We start from the raw sequence: 21686 nt of genomic DNA on the forward strand, positions 1-21686 counted from the left end.
GGGCACCGTTTTCGCCGACAATTTGTAGATCATGTTAAGACACACATAGCATTGGCTCGTTCTCACTGAAAGAAATTATTGCTAATATCAGTACCACGCTGACGTCATTTTGGCGGCAAAAAAAGTGCCGTTGACATCGCAAAGTTCTCTCCGAAATTGTTTGAACAGATAAAAATTATTTGCAGGAACTGATTTTCGTTTGGAGATTGACGATGAGGGCGCTGTTGGAGATCGCCACAATCAAATTCCTGAGCGAAATCCACCTGTCGGTCCACCAATCAGCGAGATTTTGAGCAACAATACGCAGCAACCCCCTGCGGCAGGAATGGAACAGTCGCCGTACATCATTCACTTGCCGAGAGTAGCGAGTAGTGAACTATCCGTGCACGCTCCGCGTGTAGCGCATTAGTACACCAAACTTGGAGTCTATTCGAATGGAGTAAGCATGGCGGGCCGAAATGGAATAACTTTCTGGCTGGTTTTCACCACTTTTGGGATTTATATATGCCCGAGTTTGGCTAGAGAAGGTAAGAGGGATTCATGTTGAGTTTGTTTAACGGAATTTCTCGTGCCGTTTGGCGATTTTGCAACGGTTTTGTGGACAATTCGGGAGAGGTTCCCCGTGGTGTGACTGCGGTCGTCTGGTTGATGTGCGTTATGGCAACAGGCAGATGCACTCTTGTCCCCCTTTGCGGGAAAAGTTCTGCGACTTCGGCCAATTTCCGAGACACTACGGGTGGGAATATTTCACGCCGAATTCAGCCGTCCCGTCGGAGGTTTGACTCTGAAATTGGCCTTGGCATGTAACAGGGTATCCTGGCAATAAACAAGGAGTAAGGAGCTAAACTGTGAAGTTATTTTTTGAAGCAAGTTTGTGTTTTTATTTTGGATTAACCGTTAGGAATGTCGCGTCATGCACGCCGTATCGTTCCTTTAATTTCACTTCTGCCGAGCCGTGGAAAACAGTCGCTCACTCAGAAACCATCCGTCATTATAAATTGATAGCAATAAACTATGATCCACTATTTGTCTGCACGCTTCCTGTATTGGTCTGACAGGTAACTGCGGTATGTTTTTCCCATTTTCAAGTCGCCAACCGGACAGGAATCTAGCGTAAATCTGCTGGCGCCAGTGAGGGTTGTCACGGCGCTGAGCACGGTGATAAGCGCGGCGGTCGCCGCGGTACATTTCCTTTCCCCATTTCGGTGGATCGCCCAATCAAAATACTCCGTAAATCTCCGAGTTTTCCCGAGCGCAACAACCCCGCACGTCATCCCTAAGCCATCAAAGGAATTATGGACATATAAGTCTCGCTTGTTTGACGGGCTTTTAGCTCGAAAATGATAATTCCGGGCGGTCATAATTAAAACGGTTTCGGAAATCGCTCGGCGCCGTGCGCCTCGTGACTGAGGCCGACGGGCCGATACTAAATAATGCAGGCGAAAATTTCCAACTCGCATGCCCTGCGGGTTGGCGGTTTTTGGCCGCGAAAGCTAGAGACTTTTTCCCCCTGTAAACTTGCAGTCTGGGTGAAAGGGTAACGCTATGTGGACATGCCATTCAGACTCTGTATTCAGACTGACTGTCTGTCAAGTTAGACTGACCGTCTCGCTTTCGGATAATAATTCAATGGAATATTCATTTGCATTGAAAAGACGTGATGTGACCTGCACTTAATAGATTTTGAAAGCAAAAGGACAAAGCAAGAAATAGACGTGGTGACAGTGAACTTTGATAAATAATAATGAAATTAAAAAAAGAAAGGATTTGTTACTTGAACTAGTAGGTTAAATAGTTACTTGATCTATAAGATCATTGAGTGTTTTTCAATGTGTACTTTCATACCTCAGGCAAATGTCATTATTACTGTAGCCTTTTTCTCACATTCACAACTACTGTACAAGAATACTAAAGATTAGTTATAGCACTACAAGAAATTCCTGTTTTGGAGGACAGTCATGCAGGCCCTGTCCAATTAGTTTGTCGACATCAACATAATTTATCACACAGAGGCTAGTGCAAAGCAATCACCCAGCGATTGATGTAACCCAAACTAGTGGCTGTTATGAGTTGGAAACGAGGACGTCTCCATTTCACAAACCTTTAACTTGTCTCGCCTCTTGCGCTACGCAATGCCAAGGTTTGCCGCTCGCAGGTGCCCGGCCTGCCTCATTCGGTTTGCGCAGCGCTATGGAATCGATGTAAATAACCTTAAGCACGGCAAGGCAAGCGTCGTATGCTCCAAACCGGTTAGGCATTGATAGATATTGCCTTGTTAGAACTTAAAGTGCAGTGATGGGGTGCAGCTCTGACCAAGATAAATTAGGCACTGGTCTGAACTTGTATTCACGTTGTCACTGTTTGCTGAAGAAAGTGGGGCATCTATATTTACATAAAGCATGCAGTGCAAGTAGTGTACACTATTACATGGCAGGCTACTAGTCAAGCTTTTGGGTTGAGCAGCCCTGTCCCATCAAACCCACTTATGTTCATCGTAATGTCCACATTGCATTGTTTCATCTTCTGTTTTCATCACAGTTGGCATGGAATTTGGATTTGTTGTCTGTGGGAGGCGTTCGTCACTTACCTAAGGCCCGAATGTGGTGTGCAGAGACACGAGATCGAAGTTGACTCTTGTGCATTCACATTGGTGCGAAACTGATGCTTTAAGAAATTCCAACCCCCACATAACATTTTGGCTCCTTCTGGGCAATAAACCAGCACCGCACTGCCACCCGTGCATATACATGTATATATATACACAGTCGCGGAGTTGCGTATTGATTTTGAAAGCGGGGGAGTGCGTGGCGGCCATTTACGGAGCCCTACTGTTGCAATAAAATGAGGCCTGCGGCCCCTGGGCTCTGATTTCCTCCAAACTCCCTGGGAAGGAGGAGGAATCTCCACTCAGTGAGCATGATGAACTTAAAGGGCCATTTGAGTGCAACTTCGGAATTGTAAAAACTTAAATCTTACAAACTCTGCCTTGTGCCGACTGGCTTTCATGAAACTCACGATGTCCTTGTACTGTTACATGTAATTTGAACAAGTCTTGTTGTTAAGAAGATGCATCGAGGATGATGCAGTACCATTTACCCACTGTTCACAAGGTTTCAGGGCTGCGATGGAAAACAGTGGAGATATTGTGATTGCTCGGGCAGAAATAACGATGATACTTTCTGCTGCAAGTTTGTGATCGCCGTTTGATATCTTGGAATGCTGCCCTTAGAGAGTACTCGATGTTCCAAAGGAAAATTATGCATGAATCGTACGTTTACAGGAATCAGGACCAGAGGGTTGTCGCAACATTAGCAGGCAGCTCTGGTGAATCTCCGCACAGTTCGTTGTGAAACAGAAAATACCTCTCAGAAATGACGCAAGAGCAGCGTTTTGTCAACATCTGCTTGCAAGTTGCGGAGAAAGAGTAATTGGTTTTCAAAGGTCATTGAGCCGATTTCTCATCGCTCATGTATCCCTTAGATGAAAATTGACTACAGCTCGTTACGAATCGCCCCCTTAAATGATAATTCATGTCAGCGCAGAGCCCCCGTTATGCACTGACTGGTGTCTCGGCCCTGCTTCTTATCAAATTATGGCGTTATTGATACGCAAGTGGGTCATTCAGTGCGTGAATGTGCTTCGGATGCATTCAAATGAACAAATGGAGATGTCATTTTGATAACCAAAAAATTCATGCCGTGAATCCTTGAGATGAAAAAAAAAAATCTACATGGGAATGGTCCTGGCCTTTTTAAAAAAGTGAAGAGCTTATAAATGCAATTACTTAATAAATTTCACCAACTGTCATGAAGTACCCTCCAAAACCTGCCACTAACTTGGCCGACAGTTAATTGTCAAGCTTCAGTCTTGAGAGCTCTTGAGCCCAGCTTGATTGAAAACAGCAGCTCCTGTTGTGAAAACCAATTCCACACTGAAACCTGTATGACCTTGTGAAGGCTTGTGCATCCATGTATACAATGTAACTTATATTTTATCTCTTGACCTTGGCATTGTATTACAAACGAATAAGCCAACTGATAATAGATAGGGGTACATGTTTTAACATTTTGTAGGCGAAAGGAAATAAACTAACAATTTGTAACGTGCTCACAACTTCTCAGGGCATGATTATGAAAGTTCGCATAGACTCGCCTGTTAGTTCAGTTGTATATATTTGGATATTTTTCAAGAAGTAATTCTCCACATCACTCTGATAGGTTTACCATTGCGTCTGCAGTTTCAAACATAAACGTACATGCTCCTTCTGGGAAAATACACGTCAGAAAATTTACTTTCCACTTGCTCATGTTCTGCCGCAAGTCTGAAGCTAAGGGATACTCCAGAATTGCATCCCTTCCCTTGGCGGATGTATTTTCGGCAGAAATGTAATGGCTGAGATATGTGCACTATTCATGTGGGCATGGTGGGGGGGGGGGCAGAGGGAATGTGGCACTTACTGAATCCGTTAAGGTTCGGCACATTGCACCCGTAAATGTGTGTTATGTGCATGATATGTGCATTGGGCCTCGGGGGTCCGTGTGCAGCTGCTTGCTGATGCCAATGTGAAAAAAAAAAAGAAAAATTGGGTTCGGAACATTGTAGAAATTGCTCATTTTGGATGCACGTTTGAAGCCTGCAAACATTTGGACGACAGCATTTGGTACGATGTGCCGAGGTGTCACTCTGAAACAATCGACACTCATTACTCAACTCGTGAACAACGCTCTACAGGTATACCTTTATGCATGGTACAGTTTAATATCTAAAGTCAACTGAAATCTATGAAATCAGCCACAAATCATGAATCATTAACAAGTTCTTGATTTTGATGGCCTTTCACATTATTCAAGGGATTTACTTTCTGTCACCAGCGAAGTAAATAATTTAAAGATAGCCAAACATGGTCAGACATCTTTGGAATCAGTGCAGCGGTCCATTCAGGCCGTAATTCAACGATCTTATTGGGCATACAACAGACTATGAACCAGTCGTGCCGATTCGGAGTATAGCGCGGCCTAATGCATTAATCTCATGCATTATTCCCCACCATTACCCTTTTGTGAGGGGTGCACGGTCCTGCGAGGGTGCGTAGCAATCAGCGGATATTAAACCTTCTCTCCGCCCGTGAGTCAGACGCCGGGGTGCTAATGACAATTTATTTAATACATCTTTTTTTGTTAGGGGGGCACAAACTGTGTTGCAAACACACACATTAAGCCCGCCCCAACAATGACATGTTGGCATTTACACTTCTAATTAATAGAACTGATGTCTTTGGTGGACGGACATTTTATCATCATTTAGAAACAGTTTTGCACTTCAATGGATGGATCACCCTTTTATCCAGTAACATGTGGAAAACGACCTTCATTTTTCTTTCCATCATTGGCTTTGATTGCATTAACCCTAACAGCCCTGAAGTACTACTTAATAGTAGTAAAATGCAGCATACAGGGCTGCCGCTTGTAAGAGGACATGACCTTATTGTTCTCTGACGCCATAAGATACAATAGAGAAGACAATGTACCATACAGTGCTGTGGCACTATGAACGCATGGCTTTATTGTTCTTTGTACGAGTAACAATGGAAGGGCCCTAGCCAGAAGTAGTAATCTGTAGCGCTAGGTCCTTCAGGCTCAGACTACTACTTGGTATTTTGTAGTGCTGTAAGCCAAACTATATGGGTGACTGTAAGGTTTAAAGCACCCTTCTACATGTACATGTAACCGAAATATTCCTTTTAATCCATTTACTTTGTCTTTTCTTTGTGGTTTCTGGATGTAAGAAACTAAGAATGGAGAGAGTACATGTAAACCTGCACAGTTACGGCTTCCAACAAATTGAGAGGCAGGTTGACAGTTTTGCACCGTCAATTACATCCGAAAATGTGGTTGCGATACGATCTCGCCACGTCACCAACTGAAAGATGCCCCGATGAAATGTGGACATCTTGGGTGTGTTGAAAGTGCAGTTATTCACAGACCAAACTCTGGCAGTAGGGGTCGAATGGACTGCGCGGCAGACGCCATGTTGCCCACAGCTGATTCACAGTGGACTTAACGATACAGCTGTTTCTTGTCCGGCAGCTAATCGTGAATGCATGATGAGGCCATTAAGTCGTTTTTCTCCCAGCTGCGGTGGTGGTGACTAACCCTGAACCCCGTGATCTGATTTAGCGAGAATGAGTGCGGTTACGTAACATTTGGAACCGGCCTACCTGTCATGCCTACTGACTGTCTGTATAATACGAGTCTCGTCCTAATTATTCCCATTACTCGTGCGTCACCAGCCACAATGTGTTTCGGAGAGCAAAGAAGGTCACTTCCAAAAAGACAGCAATGCCTTCCTTGTTTCTGTTCTCTCTGGCACTTCAAACGTCTTGAACTCCGTCCTCGTGGTGTAAATATTTTCATTCTAACATAAGCACAAATCGCCATGGTAATTACTGTGGGTGTTTTTTTTGGAGACCCACAAATCGCAATGGCAATCACACCTGTGTTTGAGACCCCACATCTCCACGGTTGTAGTCAGTGTTTGGTTCCATTGGCCATAAACACACTCGCCAAGATTTTGCCCGGCATTAAACTCGTGGGGTGACAAGTGAACATTTACCTCCCGTTGGAGCGCAAACGGCAGAATTTTAATGTACACAAAAGCCGCAGGAAACGCTTTCCTCCCTTACCAGGACTCCCAATAAATAGCCCCTTTTTAAAATTTATTATAATCAGCCGTGTTCGCTGTCAAATCCAATGCTATAAATACTCGTGCGCTCTGTTACTGGGATCTTCCTCTCATGAAGAAGGGCCGAAACATTTGATGCTGCGATAGCCCTTCAGGGAGACGATCTGAGACAAACACCTGATGTACAGCAGCGGACAGTATATCATTATAAGGGGGTACAGGGTGATCTGGTGCCCTTCACATGTGCATATTATGCAGTCTTGCACCTGAACTATTTCCTGCATGTTAGGGGGCCCCTTTTTAATGTCAGCAGAGAATCCAGACTACACACTACAATAATGTTGAAACCATGTGAAAAAGATAGCATTGGAATAGGCACACATGCACATGTGTGAATTGGCAATTGTGTCAAATGAACCTGTCAGAAAAGTCAAAGGGACACCGCCTGCTTCATAAATATGCACGTGGCACTGGCACATGTACATGTACAGTTGTACATGATATTGATAATCTGGAGTTCAATTTCATTTTACCTTCATGTGCACCAATGTGTGGAGCTGTGTGGCATATACCCATTCCCTACATTACGCACATGTACATGTACATTGTACATACATGTACGTGCACATTCACAATACCGAGCACAGACTTGTGAAAAAATCTTTTGCACTGCGATGCCTGGCGGATGCCTGGCCTACGCCTGAATAATTTATTGTACATCCACTTATCAAGCGCTAATGCATTCCTTTTGTTTCTCCCTCTTTTTTTTTTCTACCCCCTTCTTCCCAGCTTCCCCTCAGCGTTCTCCGCAGTCAGCGGACGGTATATAAAAAATCAATAATTGTTTACGCATGTATCTCCTGTACACCGTTGACACAGTGTTCCTCCGTGTGCGTGTAATTTTGCATCCCGGTCGCTGTAGCCGTGCTGGCTTTCTATTCTTAGGAACGCTGTCATCTTGAATGGGTGGCCTGAGATATCCCAGGGGCTCATGAATATGCATTTTTGTGCTCTTATCTGAAAGGGCACACTTTCCGAGAGAATCGCCAAAAGTTGTTTCCCTGATGTTTTGCGTATCTTTTCTGATTTTTTTTTTATACGGCGCTGTATATGCTGTGTTTTGTGAAATGGTATTAAAAACATTTGCAGTGAAAGTAACCAAACTTGGCACCATTTCGTTAAATTTTTGTTACAACGGCAGTGTTGGTACTGCTGCTTGCATGTGGGCAGTCGCGAAAAACACCCAGACTCCCTTGACACGCGCGTCAGCATTTCCATTTTTTGACCAGCGGTGTGAAGTATGGATCAGCAATTGGCAACCTCGGAGGTGAAATCATCCAAGCCCTAACGTACGGTTCAACGGCCGCCATTATCGATACGACAGGAATACACTCAAGAAGTAATAATAATAAAGGAAAAAAAAAAACACCCCAACCACAGCAGAGTGTACAACAGGGGCGCAAGGAAACCAGCTCCCGCGAGGCGAAAGGAAGCGCATTGATTAGATTAGGGCTTCTTGTCAGTTCTTCATCATAACTAACTGTTGAGATCAGCACGGAGAGAAACCAAGAGACACGAAGAAAAGAAAAAAAAAAGGGGGGGGAAACAACATCTCGGCAGCCTGAGCAGCCATCAAGATGAATTTGATTATGTACACATTTTAAATGATTTACCGCGCTGTCATATTATCATCTTCATAGAGTGTGTGATTGTCATGCGAATAAATGCCTATTCTGATTATTGGATTCACACCGATGTAATATGTACCAATTTCTGGCTTAACTGTTTTGGTATAATTGTGTGGAAACTTTTCCAATATGACATTGATGAAACATGGGTCTAAGAATATTTTTGCTTATTTACAGGCAAATCATTTGAATTATCAACTGATATGTTGCTCTCCTTTTTTTGCCCGTGTACAATTTTTCCAGGGAATTTTTTTGTTTTACTTGTTAAAGGGGCGTGTGATGAACATTGTAAATAAAAAGAATACCAAATTCCAACATACGTTTTAGAAATTCAAGTTGCATAAAAATGACACAAGTCATTTCGTTTTTGGAATGTTTAACAGAACTTTCTGCCCCAGGGAGGGGGGGAAGACAGTATTGCCGGACTAAATTCTTTTACATTGTAAATGGTCTGCATAGTGGGCCATGTACTCATTGTCCATGCACAAGATTAGCCAGATATATTCAAATGAGCCTCGTCTTCCAACCCCACTGCCAGCTCACAACTGACACTGTGGTGTGAATGACCAGGGATTAACCGAACACACATCTCATCATTTATTGTCACAAGGGGGGCTGTTGGATTTAACCGGCACACTCAAGTGTGGCCATGTGGAGTGATGTACCTAAGTCCTGACTGGAGCGGCAGCAAAACCTGCCTACACCAAAAAAGCCTTAAGCACCATGAATAATTGATTCTTTGCCGAGCAAGGAAGAAAAGGAGCTCCTGGATGGAAGCGGCCATGAATCCTATTGTGTGGGGAGGATTACAACTGGAAAGTATGCGCCTGACATGACTGGACAATTGACCGGGTGTCTTGGCTATTGTGGGGGCGTCTTTTATGAAGCACTGAGGAGCTTTGGACATCTCTGGGGTTTTCTTATTTGGTTTTTAATTCTTGTAGCTTGTGCACCTGTTACAAGTTGGGATGATTGTATTCGAACCGGTATGCCTCGCCCAAAGCTTATTAAAAGAAAGGCGCTTGGACATCAACCCCGAGGCATAGTTGATATGGCTGGTTTTGCCCTGAGGTCATTATGACCCACTCTGCCAAAAGACCCTCAAGTCATATATGACTCTGTATGTAACAGACCATTCCGTGCATTTGTTAGAGATCAATTCTAAATTTTACTGTATCGCGGGAATAGAATGTGCGGACAGAGGTCAAAAACAACGCAAATTTAATCCTTGTTAAAATGCCTCTCTATCCGTGGGCATCACTGAGAATCAATTTGTCACACTGAAGCCCAAGGGCCATTTATGCAGAGGCCCGTCACAATTTTTCTGTCACCTTGAGGAAAGTGCCTGTAGCTGGCGGACTGTTAAATGTAAGTTTTGAGCCCTCACAATCTTTACCCTGTTGTAGTTGAGCCCCCTTAAGACCCCCACAAGACCATCATAAGACCACTAAAGACCAGCACAGGACCCCACAGGATCATCAAGGATCCTTCCAAGAGAAGACCATTCCAAGACCATTGCAAGACCACCACAAGATCCCACAAGACCCCTTAAGACCCCTTAAGACTATCACAAGACCCCTTGATCACATGGCCCCCTTAAAACCATCAGAAAATCCCACAAGACCCCTTAAGACTATCACAAGACCCCTTAAGACCATCAGAAAACCCCACAAGACCTCCAGTCTGAATCCAATCGCACAAGCTGTTCAAATGAACTGCAGCAACAGCATTCCTTTGTTATTGTTCACACCCCTAGTTGTGACTGATCTTGTGACTGGTACCCCATTTGGTCTGGTACATGGTTTTGTGCATGGTCTGGTGAGGATCTCGTCTACTTCATGACACTGAATTTTCAGTACATGCACATAGAATGTTTTATACATGCAAACGTAAAGCTAGTCAGCTATACATGCAACCGCTGTGCCTCGTCCCAAATCTTGTGATCAGTCCAACCCCTCTTGCGGTCGAGGAAGAAGAGAAGGCTTCACTTTGCAGGCCGAGTTCTTTCATTTAATTTGACTGTGAGATGGAGAAATCCCATATTTATTATGGAATCCCCTTCCACCCACCCCCCCTCAGAAATTACCCACTCTGCACTCGTTGGTGGAGGCTGTCCGCTAAAACCTGCCGTATCGGGTTAATACCCCGCCAATCGACGGGTCATTCTTGTCGACTCCGATCACCCAAATCCCCGTCTCGGACTGGAAGGGAAAAAAAAGACACTGTACTGAGATGTGACAGCTGTATATTTATATTGCCGTCAAAGAAAGTGCGGGATTGGTCGAGGGAAATCAGTTGGAGAAGGAAACCCACACAACACCTGCCAGTGCCATTGGATGTGAAGCTAAAGGAATGTGTGTGTTTTTTTTAAATTACAAATACCGGTACCATACAGAAGCAGATTGTCTTCATAAAAACTTCTATTCATTCAGGCCTGGCTTGAAAAATAGACTTGCATCAGGTTTTCAGAGATCTTCAAGCAAATGAATTGAAGTGATTTGAGTCCAAAGGTATACAGTACATGTACATTGTAACTGTATATTGCAATTCTATACAAGCATGAAATCATGGTTTTGCAATCACTCCACTTTTTTTTGTCCTGTCTTGGAAGAAAAATTACTCGTATCGTATCTTGTAAATTGATGTCTGATTTTCAAACAAGTGTTGCCTCCAGCAAAGTTACGAAGATCCCCACTGTCATTACCAAGGCCTGTGGGTTTTCTGGGCCGTGCCTTCTACTGCTGTGACTGCATGATTTGTGTGAAAGAGCTCTATGAAGTTGCACGTTTCAACAATTTATTGGCTCGTAATCAGCACAGACCTGCTTGTGCATACTCATTACATGCAAGTGTTTGGCATGGGCTCTACCCTAAGCAAACATCAACTTGTAGACAATATTAGCACAGACTGTTTACAAACCTCCCCCTTGGCCCAGTGTTCAGAAGTGAGCCGCCTAGATAGTTTGCAAAACAATCCCTGATTTATGACGCACTTGTTAATTATTATTCTGTTTTGTAAACTAGTGATGGTGTTGGTTGATAAAGGGAGATGCTGTTGAAGAAAAAATCTGATTAGACTTTCAGCTTTTGTTTCATCATCTGGCGATAAAAATTGATGGATTTTATTCTGTTGGTTTTTAATTTGTGGAAGAACTGTTTGCAGTGGTCTGTGAAAAACTTATTCACACTAAGACCAGAGTTATCGCCTCATCAAAATTTTATCAGGAGGAACCTGTAATGGAATTGTTGTTACCCTAGCCTAAAATCTGATTGTTCCAAATCCATTTTTTGCTCATTTTCAAAGTATTTAGCCGCCAAGACCAAAACAGGAATTCCTTTACAGCGGACTTGATGTCGAAAGGCTGAAGAACATGCAACTTTGCTTCATGCCTCATTTGTATCTAGGAGATTTTTCCAGACAGTTTCTAAGAGAGAAATGATATTTTTACGATGTACAATCCGTGAAGACCACAGTTAGCTACTTTCACGTTAATCGGTGTATAACCATGATATCTGTTTACTTCCTTGCAGTCACACTGTACGATAGCACAAGATTTTCTGGCTTAGGATGGACAACGTATCCAGAGCCACCTGGGGACGAGACATACACAGGGGTAAGTACCGCACCACCACCCTCATCAGACATCTTGGAAGGAGTGCACGAAACTTACAACTTCGGAAGAAACTAGCTCTTTTTGCGTCCACTGGCAAAACCAACTGGGCCTCGGTGCTCTCCAGAGCCAGTGTCCCCACTGATACACTTTGCGAGGTGACGCCTAGCCCAGAACTCTACAGGACTTTTCACCTGCTTGGTAACCATTCAGTGTCGGTGCTCCAGTGCTACATCAGTCAACAAGCCACTTATGAATGGTGGCATGTTCAAATTTAGTTGGTGTGGAGTCTGTAGGGCGTACATGTAGCGATAACATATAAGTACGCGTCATGGAATAGGCCTTGCTGATGCCAGTGTCTGCGGACGGACGCAGTTTGGAATTCGTCCAGGAGCCCACTCCGAATTTCGCCAGAAAATGAGGAAGAAATATGGGCAGTGAAGTACATGTAGTTTCCCTGTCGAACATGATTGCGTTGCTCCTTGAAGTTGTCTGAAAGTGACAGGTTTTTTTTCCCCCTCAGAAGGGACACATTGGCTAGATTGTTGATGCTGTTTAAAAGCTGTTGAGTTTAAGGCAGAATCCTTTTTTAAAAGTGGAATCACAATTCGCAAATCGCAAAGATTAGAGCCAGTTTGCATGATTCCTTTTGACTCCCATGTCAAGTTTAGCATGAATTCAATTCCGGCTGTTCAGCTCTTGCAGAATTTCGGCAACGATTGGTCCAAGCTTAATATGAGTCATGGTGTTTCACCAAGAATCAGATTTAAAAGGAAAAGTAAAAAATACCGTGCCCTTGACTGCCCCTTTAAAGCTGCACCATGAACCTTACCTGCACCTTTAGCCAGTATGTGGGGCCATGCTGTCTGTGTCTGCCTCTCATCCCTTGCGTGTTAGAGGGCAATAAATACTCCAGAATGCTGCTTCAAGCCCCCTTGCCTCTCTGTAGTGCATCCCGACCAAAAAAAAAAAAAAAAGAAAAGAAAAAAAGAAAGGAGGGGGGTCCTTAATGCAGCCGGTGGTCTCGGTCAGTGCTGTGAAGCATCGGTCAATAGTGTCCCCCCATTAGAAATCCAGCCGACATTCCTGTCGTTTGAGCGCAGTCCTTTAACTCCATCGTGCCATGTGATTATGACTGTGAGTATAGGGTTCTTCAGTCTCAACTTGAAGAAGCAGATGCGCTTAAGTTACATGTACCGGCACTGTTAACGTCCTTGTTTTCGTCCATCCTCGCCGGAAAGTTTCAACCGTAGAAAATAACGCATTATAGAAGTGACTGGCATTGACTGTGTACACGTTTTGCAACTTCTTGGAATGTTCAGGAGATTTGTAGGAGCCACAATTACGACCTTCATGTCGAAATCATAATGGCAGAATGGAGCATCCTGGACTGGTTAAGAAAAGCTATTAGAAGTCTCAAAGACATAATATACTGTCAATGTTCCCCATCCCATCTTGTGGGCCCCCTCTCAGTTAGACTCTCCACTCGCCCGTTTGATGTGTCTCGGGGCACCGTTCTTAACATTGATAATCTTTTTTTTTTTTCCCCCTGCCTTTCTTGCTTTGCGCACGCAACAGTGAGAGTGGTTGGTGCCCCCGGGGCATGACGGATATCGCGCAGAAAGCGAGCCGGCAATGGCCCCGGACACATCACCATGTCTGTTGGCATGCGGATTTCTAATTACCATGCGAGTTTCTCTCTTGTTTTCCTCTACCCCCCTGTTGGTTTTTTTTTTTCCCTTATGGGAAAGCCAGCGCCAGCTTCGGAGGCACTGTAGGAGGTCAGGTTTGGTCAGTCTCACGGCTCAGGAAGGGGGATCCGGCAGGGTTTTGATTCACACTTGTTGCCTGCAACCATCCAGTGACTGAAATTCCTTGTCAACAGCATATGCTGTATTTGATACGCACAAGTATTCAGAATGGAGCTCAACAGAACTCCATCCACGAAAGAGTAGAGATGCAGTTTTGTTCACATTCTGACATAGAAATGTAATCTGAATAAATCACTGTCAAAATGTGGGCTTCTGTGATTAAAAAATGACACTCATAACCTTCACCTGGTTGAAATCTGGCCTCTATTTTTGTACTTGAAAGTTAAGTCGTGCACCTCAGCACATCGTACTGTGTAGGCGGTGATATCTCAGTTGGAAGACATCATTTTTGCCCTTTAAAAAAAAAAACTAATTCACATGTAATCGTTTGTCGAATGTTTACATGTGCATGTACTGTATATTAGAGGATACATGTAGGACCTGCGTCAGTCGCAAATTCTGGACTCACTGAGAACAGGGAACAGCTTTGCCTGGTCTGATACGGCAGCCGGGTTAACCAACTGAGGACTGCTTCACTGGTAGTTTTGGAATGGAATTGTGCACGGAATTCCACTGTTGTTCGTTTGCACCGTGTTTGCTCACTCGTTGTAAGGGGCCACAAAGGGCAACCCAGCGCAAGAGAAGTGTGCGCCCATTGTCTGGGGGCGACCGCTGGGACCCTTTCCCACCCTTGAATCCGGGTAATGGGTAATGGACCGTGGCCATTATTTAGGTGTAAGCACATGTAGCGGGAGGAGCACGGACACCAAGAGCTGGCAGACTGTGGCTGGCCTGTCTAGACCAGAACCCATAAAAGCTCAGCTCAACCTGATGGGTAGTACAGACACTTACTTGCAGATTAACCCTGCCAAGTCCTTAAAAAAAGGGGGGGGTTGTATGTTTTTTAACATTCCAGAGTTCCAGTGTAGCTTGTCTTTTAGGAAAGCACTTAGATTGTTTGCTGACTTAAAATGTTGTCCAACTTTTCTTGATTTATTAGCTTTTGTTTGAGATAGAGATAGAGATAATATTGTTACTCTAGATCTTGTTTCCCCTCCGTGATGGATAGGTGGGATTAATTATAGGCCTGTTCATGGCATTATGCAATCAGGAAACTTTTTACTGTAAAGCTTTTGGAAAACTTAAGTGAAGAGGAAGAGTTTTGCTCAAAGTGAGCTGAGGTACGGACGGAGAGAAGTTCAAAATGGGTCATTTTCAGGAATATTGTCCAAATGCTTGCAGGTGGACCTGCAAGGACCACAGAAGTCTCGATTCGCCTTGTGCGTTACTGGGATAGTGACTTTAAAAATCAGATTTTTTGAAAAAGATCAGTCATTTTGTGCATGGAGAAGCATGCTCGAAGATCCCTTCGACAGTCTCCCCGTGAAAACTTTAAGTGCAGAATTTGGTCTGATTGTCAGATGTAGGCCGACATGTAGACATTCAAAACTCCTGACTGTCAAATATTTGGCTTCATAAGGGGTTTGAGATTTTTTTTCTCCATAAGTAGACGTTACATTTCCAATGGCAACACCACCCCACTTTTTTTCACCTCCCGCCTAATCCACCCTCAGCGGTCCTCGCTCCAAGCTGGGCGAATTCCCAACAGCAGCCCACACAACCCACCATGCCCCGGGGACTATTTATCCTGCTATATTTTGACAGATATCTTTTCTTTTTTCAATAGGCCGATCCCCAAGCACGATTAAATCCTTTCAAATTGCAGTCATGAACTCCTTTTCTGTAAACTTTCCAATCGCGATCACGCCTGGCTGACCGTACTGGTCATGGCACCTTTTAAGGTCCATTCAGCCATGATTCAACCCGCAAACCTCTAGACCAAGTCAGTGGCATTAACCAGCCTTAACCCTAAGTGGTGGCAATACCCCGTGCCGTTGTTTCCCAAGTGCTGAAATATTTATCATTCCGTTTTTTTATATCCAGTGGTAAATTTTTGGAAAGCCTTCGGGTGGAACTGAGCCAGCATTACCACACCACAATGGGGCATGTTTTTTTTTTATGTTCTGGAGTACTGAGGCCTCTTGGTGCGAGGGAGGATCCTGTACCTCTCAGCAGAGGGGACCCATGGTGTGACTGCGGTTGGGAGGGGGGTGTGATTGCTTGCTGGGCAATCATTTGCAGGCAGGTGCAGCCCGTCACTTCTCCTTATCACTCTCCGAAAATGAAACGTTCAAGGAAAAGTAGCTGGCATCTTGAGGAAGGCCCAGTCTCCCCCCTCCCCCATCCTGAAGCAGGGATCAGGTTCCCCTCATGGAGAAAGCTCTCAACATTTTAATCTGACCGTCAGGTTGTTTCAAGTCTTGAGGAATAATTCCCGAGTGATAATAAAATTTAAGTCACCTCCACACAATTAGGGAACATATCTAGTAAATGCATCCTCATTTTTACGTCAGCAAATGTTAGCATTTCTGTCTATACCGCTGAAAGACTTCACGTTTTATTTCCAGGGAAGCAGCAAACTTCTTCTCCCATCATATAGTCTTCTCCAAAGACACGTTTGTAAAAAAATTCAACTTATTCCACAATTTGCCATCGGGCTCCCCTGGCATTCTCTCCCGCACAACCCCTCCTGAGAAGGAGACCAATGTCCGACCTTTAACCTTGCCCTAAACCAACACTTCCTGTCGAACAAATAGGGCCAGAGTTGCCGGTAGCTACTGAAATAAAAAAAAAGAAGTGAGAGAAAAAAAATCCTCCTCATCCCAACTCCCAAGAAAAACAGTTGCACAATTTGGCACCTTGAGTGAATGGCGCGTCTCTTTTTTTTTTCGGGAGGCAGGTGTGTTTCTTCTGGACTCATATCATACCTGCCAACTTGTGGCCCAAATTTGTCACTGTGTGCTCGCTTACATTCTGATTGGCTGCACACCCAGTAGTTGGCCTCCGGTCAGTAGACTCTGTCCCTTACCAGCTAACAGAGTGATTTTGCAAATGTATATCCTGCTATATTTTTCCCGGTAGCTCCCCTGACGAGAATGGTTTTGTTCCCTGAAATTGCCCATCTGTTCAAAACCACAAGGGTAATCAAATTTTGGGTGAATTTTTTTTTTCTTTTTCATGTTTTTTTGGGGGCGGTGAGTCAAAGGCATCTTTTCGGCAACAGTTGGCCAAACAGTGCTTGAGTGAATTGCAGTTTGACTGACCATCATGGCTTGTTTTGCTCCCGAACCACAAATTTCAGTGGAATGTTGACGTGTTTGACATGTACAGTCTCTGGGAATAAATGTGTTTTTTGGCCGGTTTCAAATTCCTCTGAACCTTCAGTTTCACCCCCTTCAGAGAATGCACTTTAGTCAAGGATTCTACCAGAGCATAGCAGACAATCATGTTGGAGCCCTTTTTTCCCTCCAATAAACTCTACAGTTGCCAATCTGTGTTGCCCAATGATTACAGCCATGTCGGTTGTGAAGTGCGGTCAAATTAAGTGGCAGTGTGGCCTTGTTCACAACCAGCTGATCGTTCTACAAAGCCAACCCCTCTTTATCTTGAATCCTTCGTTTTATTTCACCACAAAAACCTTGACTCGAACCCTCAAACCAGCTGATCGTTCTACAAAGCCAACCCCTCTTTATCTTGAATCTTCCCTTTTATTTCACCACACAAACCTTGACTCGAACCCTCACCCCAGAATGCCTCCCGACCCAAAATCTTCCCCTGAGGATGCTTTCTGATCATCATCCCCTTTGTACCTGACACCAAACCGAATCTCAACCTATCTCCAGCGCCTCTCTGGAACCTTACCCGAGGGGACATGTCATTTAAAGGTCAAAATGGAGAAAAGGGGAATCAGGGATGATTTGTTGCCCATTTGGACATTTGTAATCAAACCCCAATCTGAAGTGTGCCCCCTTGACCTGAGCAGTATAAGCAACACATTTTTTACTTTAGCGTCCCTGAGGAAGAAAAAAAAAGGTTGATACAGTTCAATTTTGCTGTTTTGAAAAGAGTGTCGTCAGGTTGTTCTGATAAGGGTTCACAAGTTCACCAAGTCAAGCGGAACTTATTCAGATGGTGTGGTTAATTTCCCAAGAAAAAAAAAGAAGTAATTATTCTCAAGTATGCGGCGCAGCAGACGGGAGGGGTGTCCATCACCTTTCTCTAGCCTGGGGAGCTGAATGGGGAAATTAGAGCCAACTCTGCAATCTCGGAAACTGTTTCCAACCTGTAGACTCGGCCCTGGTCCCATCATAGCCTGGGCTTTGTCAGTCGCAAAATGTTCTTGCAGGGGGGGGAGACAAAGGCTATCTCTCTCATCGTTGCAGTTTTTTCCATCCTTTTTTTTTGTGTTTGCCAAGGCTGCTGGGTCATTAACATGGCTGATGGTGCGTTTGACAACAGAGGGTTGATAATTTTTATGATCCTGGCTGGCATCAAAATGGTGGATTCAACTCTTTGTCTTGTCCAGCCAGTCTCAAGGCTTATCGAGCTGAGAAGGTGTAACCTGGGATCCCCTTTCATAATTGGGACTAGACACGAGAGAGACAGCAAGGACTAACAGTTGGCCGAGGCAGAATAAACCATTCTTCTCCTTGAGTGAATTATTGTAAATGAATCTGCAGCATCCTTGAAAGATTTGATGATCAGTGCTGGATGTGACGTGCCAGGAACAGCAAAAAACGACACCCAATCCATCAAAAGTTCAGACCGGATGGGCCTTGGCAGCAGACTATTGGGTTGTTGATATTTGTCATAACCCGAAATGAAAATGCAGTGGCCTTCATTAGTTTTGCTGTCTGGGGGAAATGATCAACTTTGATTAGTTTGGAAGGTGACGGGTGATGGAGGATGGCTATAAATTGTTGCCGTACTAAATGCAATGGCTTCTCAGTTCTGTCGACAGTAAAATCAGCCTGTCTTGCCCTATGCACGGTAACACCTGAGAGGTCTGAAGTCCGTTCCGGATTGTTGCAATACAAACTGAACCTTTGATTGACGGAAAAATTTAGTTTCTAGTTTCCCACATCCTCTGTTTGAGCTCTTGTTTTCTTGATTTTTAAATTTATTCCTTCGGGGTAGTTCCAAGTGTGATGCTGAATAACATTAGAAGTGCTACATCCCGACTTTACTTTGCTGCATGGGAATGTTGTCCTATCTTGTCAAGTTTACCCAATTTGTGGACTCGAGCAAAGCGTTATTAGCCACTCCATCACTGAACATGAGTCACCAGACAGACACTGCGTTGATGATTTGACAAGGAGGAAAAATAAAATTGTGAAACGTTCAGCGGCAAGAGGGAAACCTAAGCACATTGTCAGTTGCTCTGAACTGAGAGAGTCCGATCTGGAGTGTGAATACCCCAGGCACCTCGAGCTTGACTGAAACACCTAACCCAACACCTCAATATTTGTTTGATTAGCTCATATTATGCATGCGCCCAGACACAACAGTCAAAGCCAGCGCCGGGGAGCAAGCAACACCGGCCCCGCGCGAGAGCCCCCAGCCGGGCGGTGGTGTCCCATGACAGCTGTCTGCACCTGTCGAGCGGTCGGCGGGCCCCCTGATTGGTCAATTTGAACGCTATTGATTGCCAGGGGATGGGGCCAATTTTGCCAAGGTGGTGGCCTGGTGGGGGTTTCTGTTTTTTTTTTTCGCTGGCTTGCGAATTGCCACAGCAAGTGGACTGGCTGGAATGTGTTTTGTGTCCCACTCTGTCTGGTAAAATGATAGTCTACCTCATGTTGCATGGTGGATGGAGTGGAAGTTGGTGAGGTTAAATGCTTCAGAATGGCATGTCCATGATGCCAGTTTATTATACCTGTGTGTGACATGTAGTCTTGCACTCTAATGAACGTGTTCACTGGGCAAGAAGTGTTACTGCATAAATGCATGGATGTAAGGTACATGTACACCGTACAGGGTTATTAGTGAAATAACACCCAAGCCAAACCTCTTTTCCAAAGATTTAAATGTCATCTTTTCAAAGGACATTACATTGCATATATCTAATTCTGTAACAAGACTCTAGTGTGTCCATAGGAGGGCCTGGGCCATTTATAGTAATTAAATCTGATGTTTTGCCGTGCAACAAAACTTTCCTTTGTTCTGAAACGAGAGAAAAAATGTATGTATTCGACTCTGACTGGAAAAGAAGCAGGTATTTTGTGTAAATATATTCTTTTGTTTGCCAAATCATTGTTTTTAGTTTGCCAGATGAGTTTGTGGAGAGTAGAATGGATCCTGGTCATTGGAACAGCTTCCACACGTAGAAGGTGTGCCCGCTGTGTAGAGTATTTTGATTCTGTTAGCAGTTTGGGTCGTAGTGGAAGATGAATTGAATTTTGAAGATTGGAGAGAGAAAACCGGGTAGGAGGGCGGAAGCTGTCCTGCCAAGGCTTCAGTTGTTTCAGAGTGTATTGATTTCAACAGTTTTGAAGAGGCTTTGTTACTGTTCAGTCTACAATCGTAGGATGAACGTTTGTTTCTTCACAATGAAAAAAGATGGAAAAATCAATTGTCTTCCTGGATTCAGGGGCATATTCTTACCAAGAGGAAATAAAAACAGACCTTGCATTTGGATCCATTACTGAGGATTCAGTATTTCACCCTCCCTTTCTGCTTTCGTTTTTGCAACTGTTGGATTTGGCAAGGAGTGCTCATTGTTGGGCCAATTTAGCCCTGGGGTCCGGCCATTCGGCCAGCCAAGTTTGGTATGCCAGTCGCCAGCCAAGTTTGATCTGCGCCCCGACTGGAGGTTCTCTTCTTGAATGGGCACTCTGGCTTGTTAACAGCGGTGGTCAGCGATCCAATTACAGGTTCCACCAGGCCCTTGAAGGGATGACCTTCTCTGGTCAGCCTTTGTTGTCATGGAGGCTTCCCTGATCCTAATTTTTTTGTTTCCAGTCATCAGGAATCTGGACAATGGGAAATGATTGTTTAACCTTGAACTATTCTGCAGATAACTGGCTGATGTACTGTATTTGTTTGGCTTTCGTTGTGGTAGGCGAAGACGCCCAGTTGATTATTCTTGGATGTGTTTGGTAAACAAATTTAATGAGGCCAAGAATTTTTTTAAAAATGGAAATGTCCGTGAAATTCCTCCTGATTCTTAATGAATGGTTCACACGATGAAGAAAAATACTCGTAAAGATTAATTTGATTTGAAGTAGGCCTACATGAAATGTGATGCTTGCCCCAATTGTGGTTGGTACATTTATTGGGGGTGAAATTTTTCATTCAACAAATTTGGTTTTGTTCTTCAAATTCGTAACTTTTTTTTGGGGGGGGTTCAGTGATCTTGTTTGAATTTGAAGAATAAAGATTAAGCCTAACTGAAGTGCATGTAGTTGACACTCGCTCAGTCAAAGTCGGAACCAATCATTTTTTCCCCATGTTGCTGCGAATGTCAGATTTATTAGCAGTCAGGGCATTTGGTTCCTGATCTGGTGTTATCGCAGAGACTCGAGAGTAGGGAGCTAGGGTGTCAACCACCCTGTGCGCCCAGGCAAGGTTAACCAGTAGCGTGACTGTTGACCAGCAGGGGAGGGAGCGGGGCCTTTGAGGACCCGGCCAGTTCTGGAAGCAGCACTGGCTTGGGCCAGCTAACTGCACCCCGGTCAGAACACCGTTTCATGGAAGCACATATCGGGGCTGTCAGACTGCATGTACATGTATATTGCTTCCATATGGGGGGGGTGAAGGGGGAAAGATCGGTGGTTGTGAACTAGACAGAACTTTAACCTCGGGCCATTCTGGGTATATTGTAGAGATGACTTGGCACGGAAAAAAAATTGAACATTAGGCCAGCCCATAACAGGCATTGTGGTATGGAGTAAGCAGAGACACGTACCCGTGACCCCTTTTTGCCGACAAGCGATGTACTGATTTTGAGAAAATAAACAGTTGATATTTTAAGCCAGCAGCTCTTCCCATGAAATG

The 21686-nt window shown here is 44.3% G+C and overlaps 1 protein-coding gene across 1 annotated transcript in view; it reads left to right on the forward strand.

Moving 5' to 3' along the window:
* Positions 1–338: 338 nt before the first annotated feature.
* Positions 339–21686, forward strand: part of LOC147796392 (ephrin type-B receptor 2-like) — a 62628-nt gene continuing 41280 nt past the window's right edge. The window contains exons 1-2 of the mRNA XM_087147295.1: positions 339–527; positions 11900–11982. Coding sequence (XP_087003421.1) covers positions 446–527; positions 11900–11982 — 165 coding nt within the window. The 5' untranslated portion in view covers positions 339–445. The remainder of the gene's footprint in view (positions 528–11899; positions 11983–21686) is intronic.

This window comes from Acanthaster planci, linkage group LG16 (assembly GCF_054643075.1).
Source record: "Acanthaster planci isolate LZ-2023a linkage group LG16, COTS_SCS, whole genome shotgun sequence".
Classification (NCBI taxonomy): domain Eukaryota; kingdom Metazoa; phylum Echinodermata; class Asteroidea; order Valvatida; family Acanthasteridae; genus Acanthaster; species Acanthaster planci.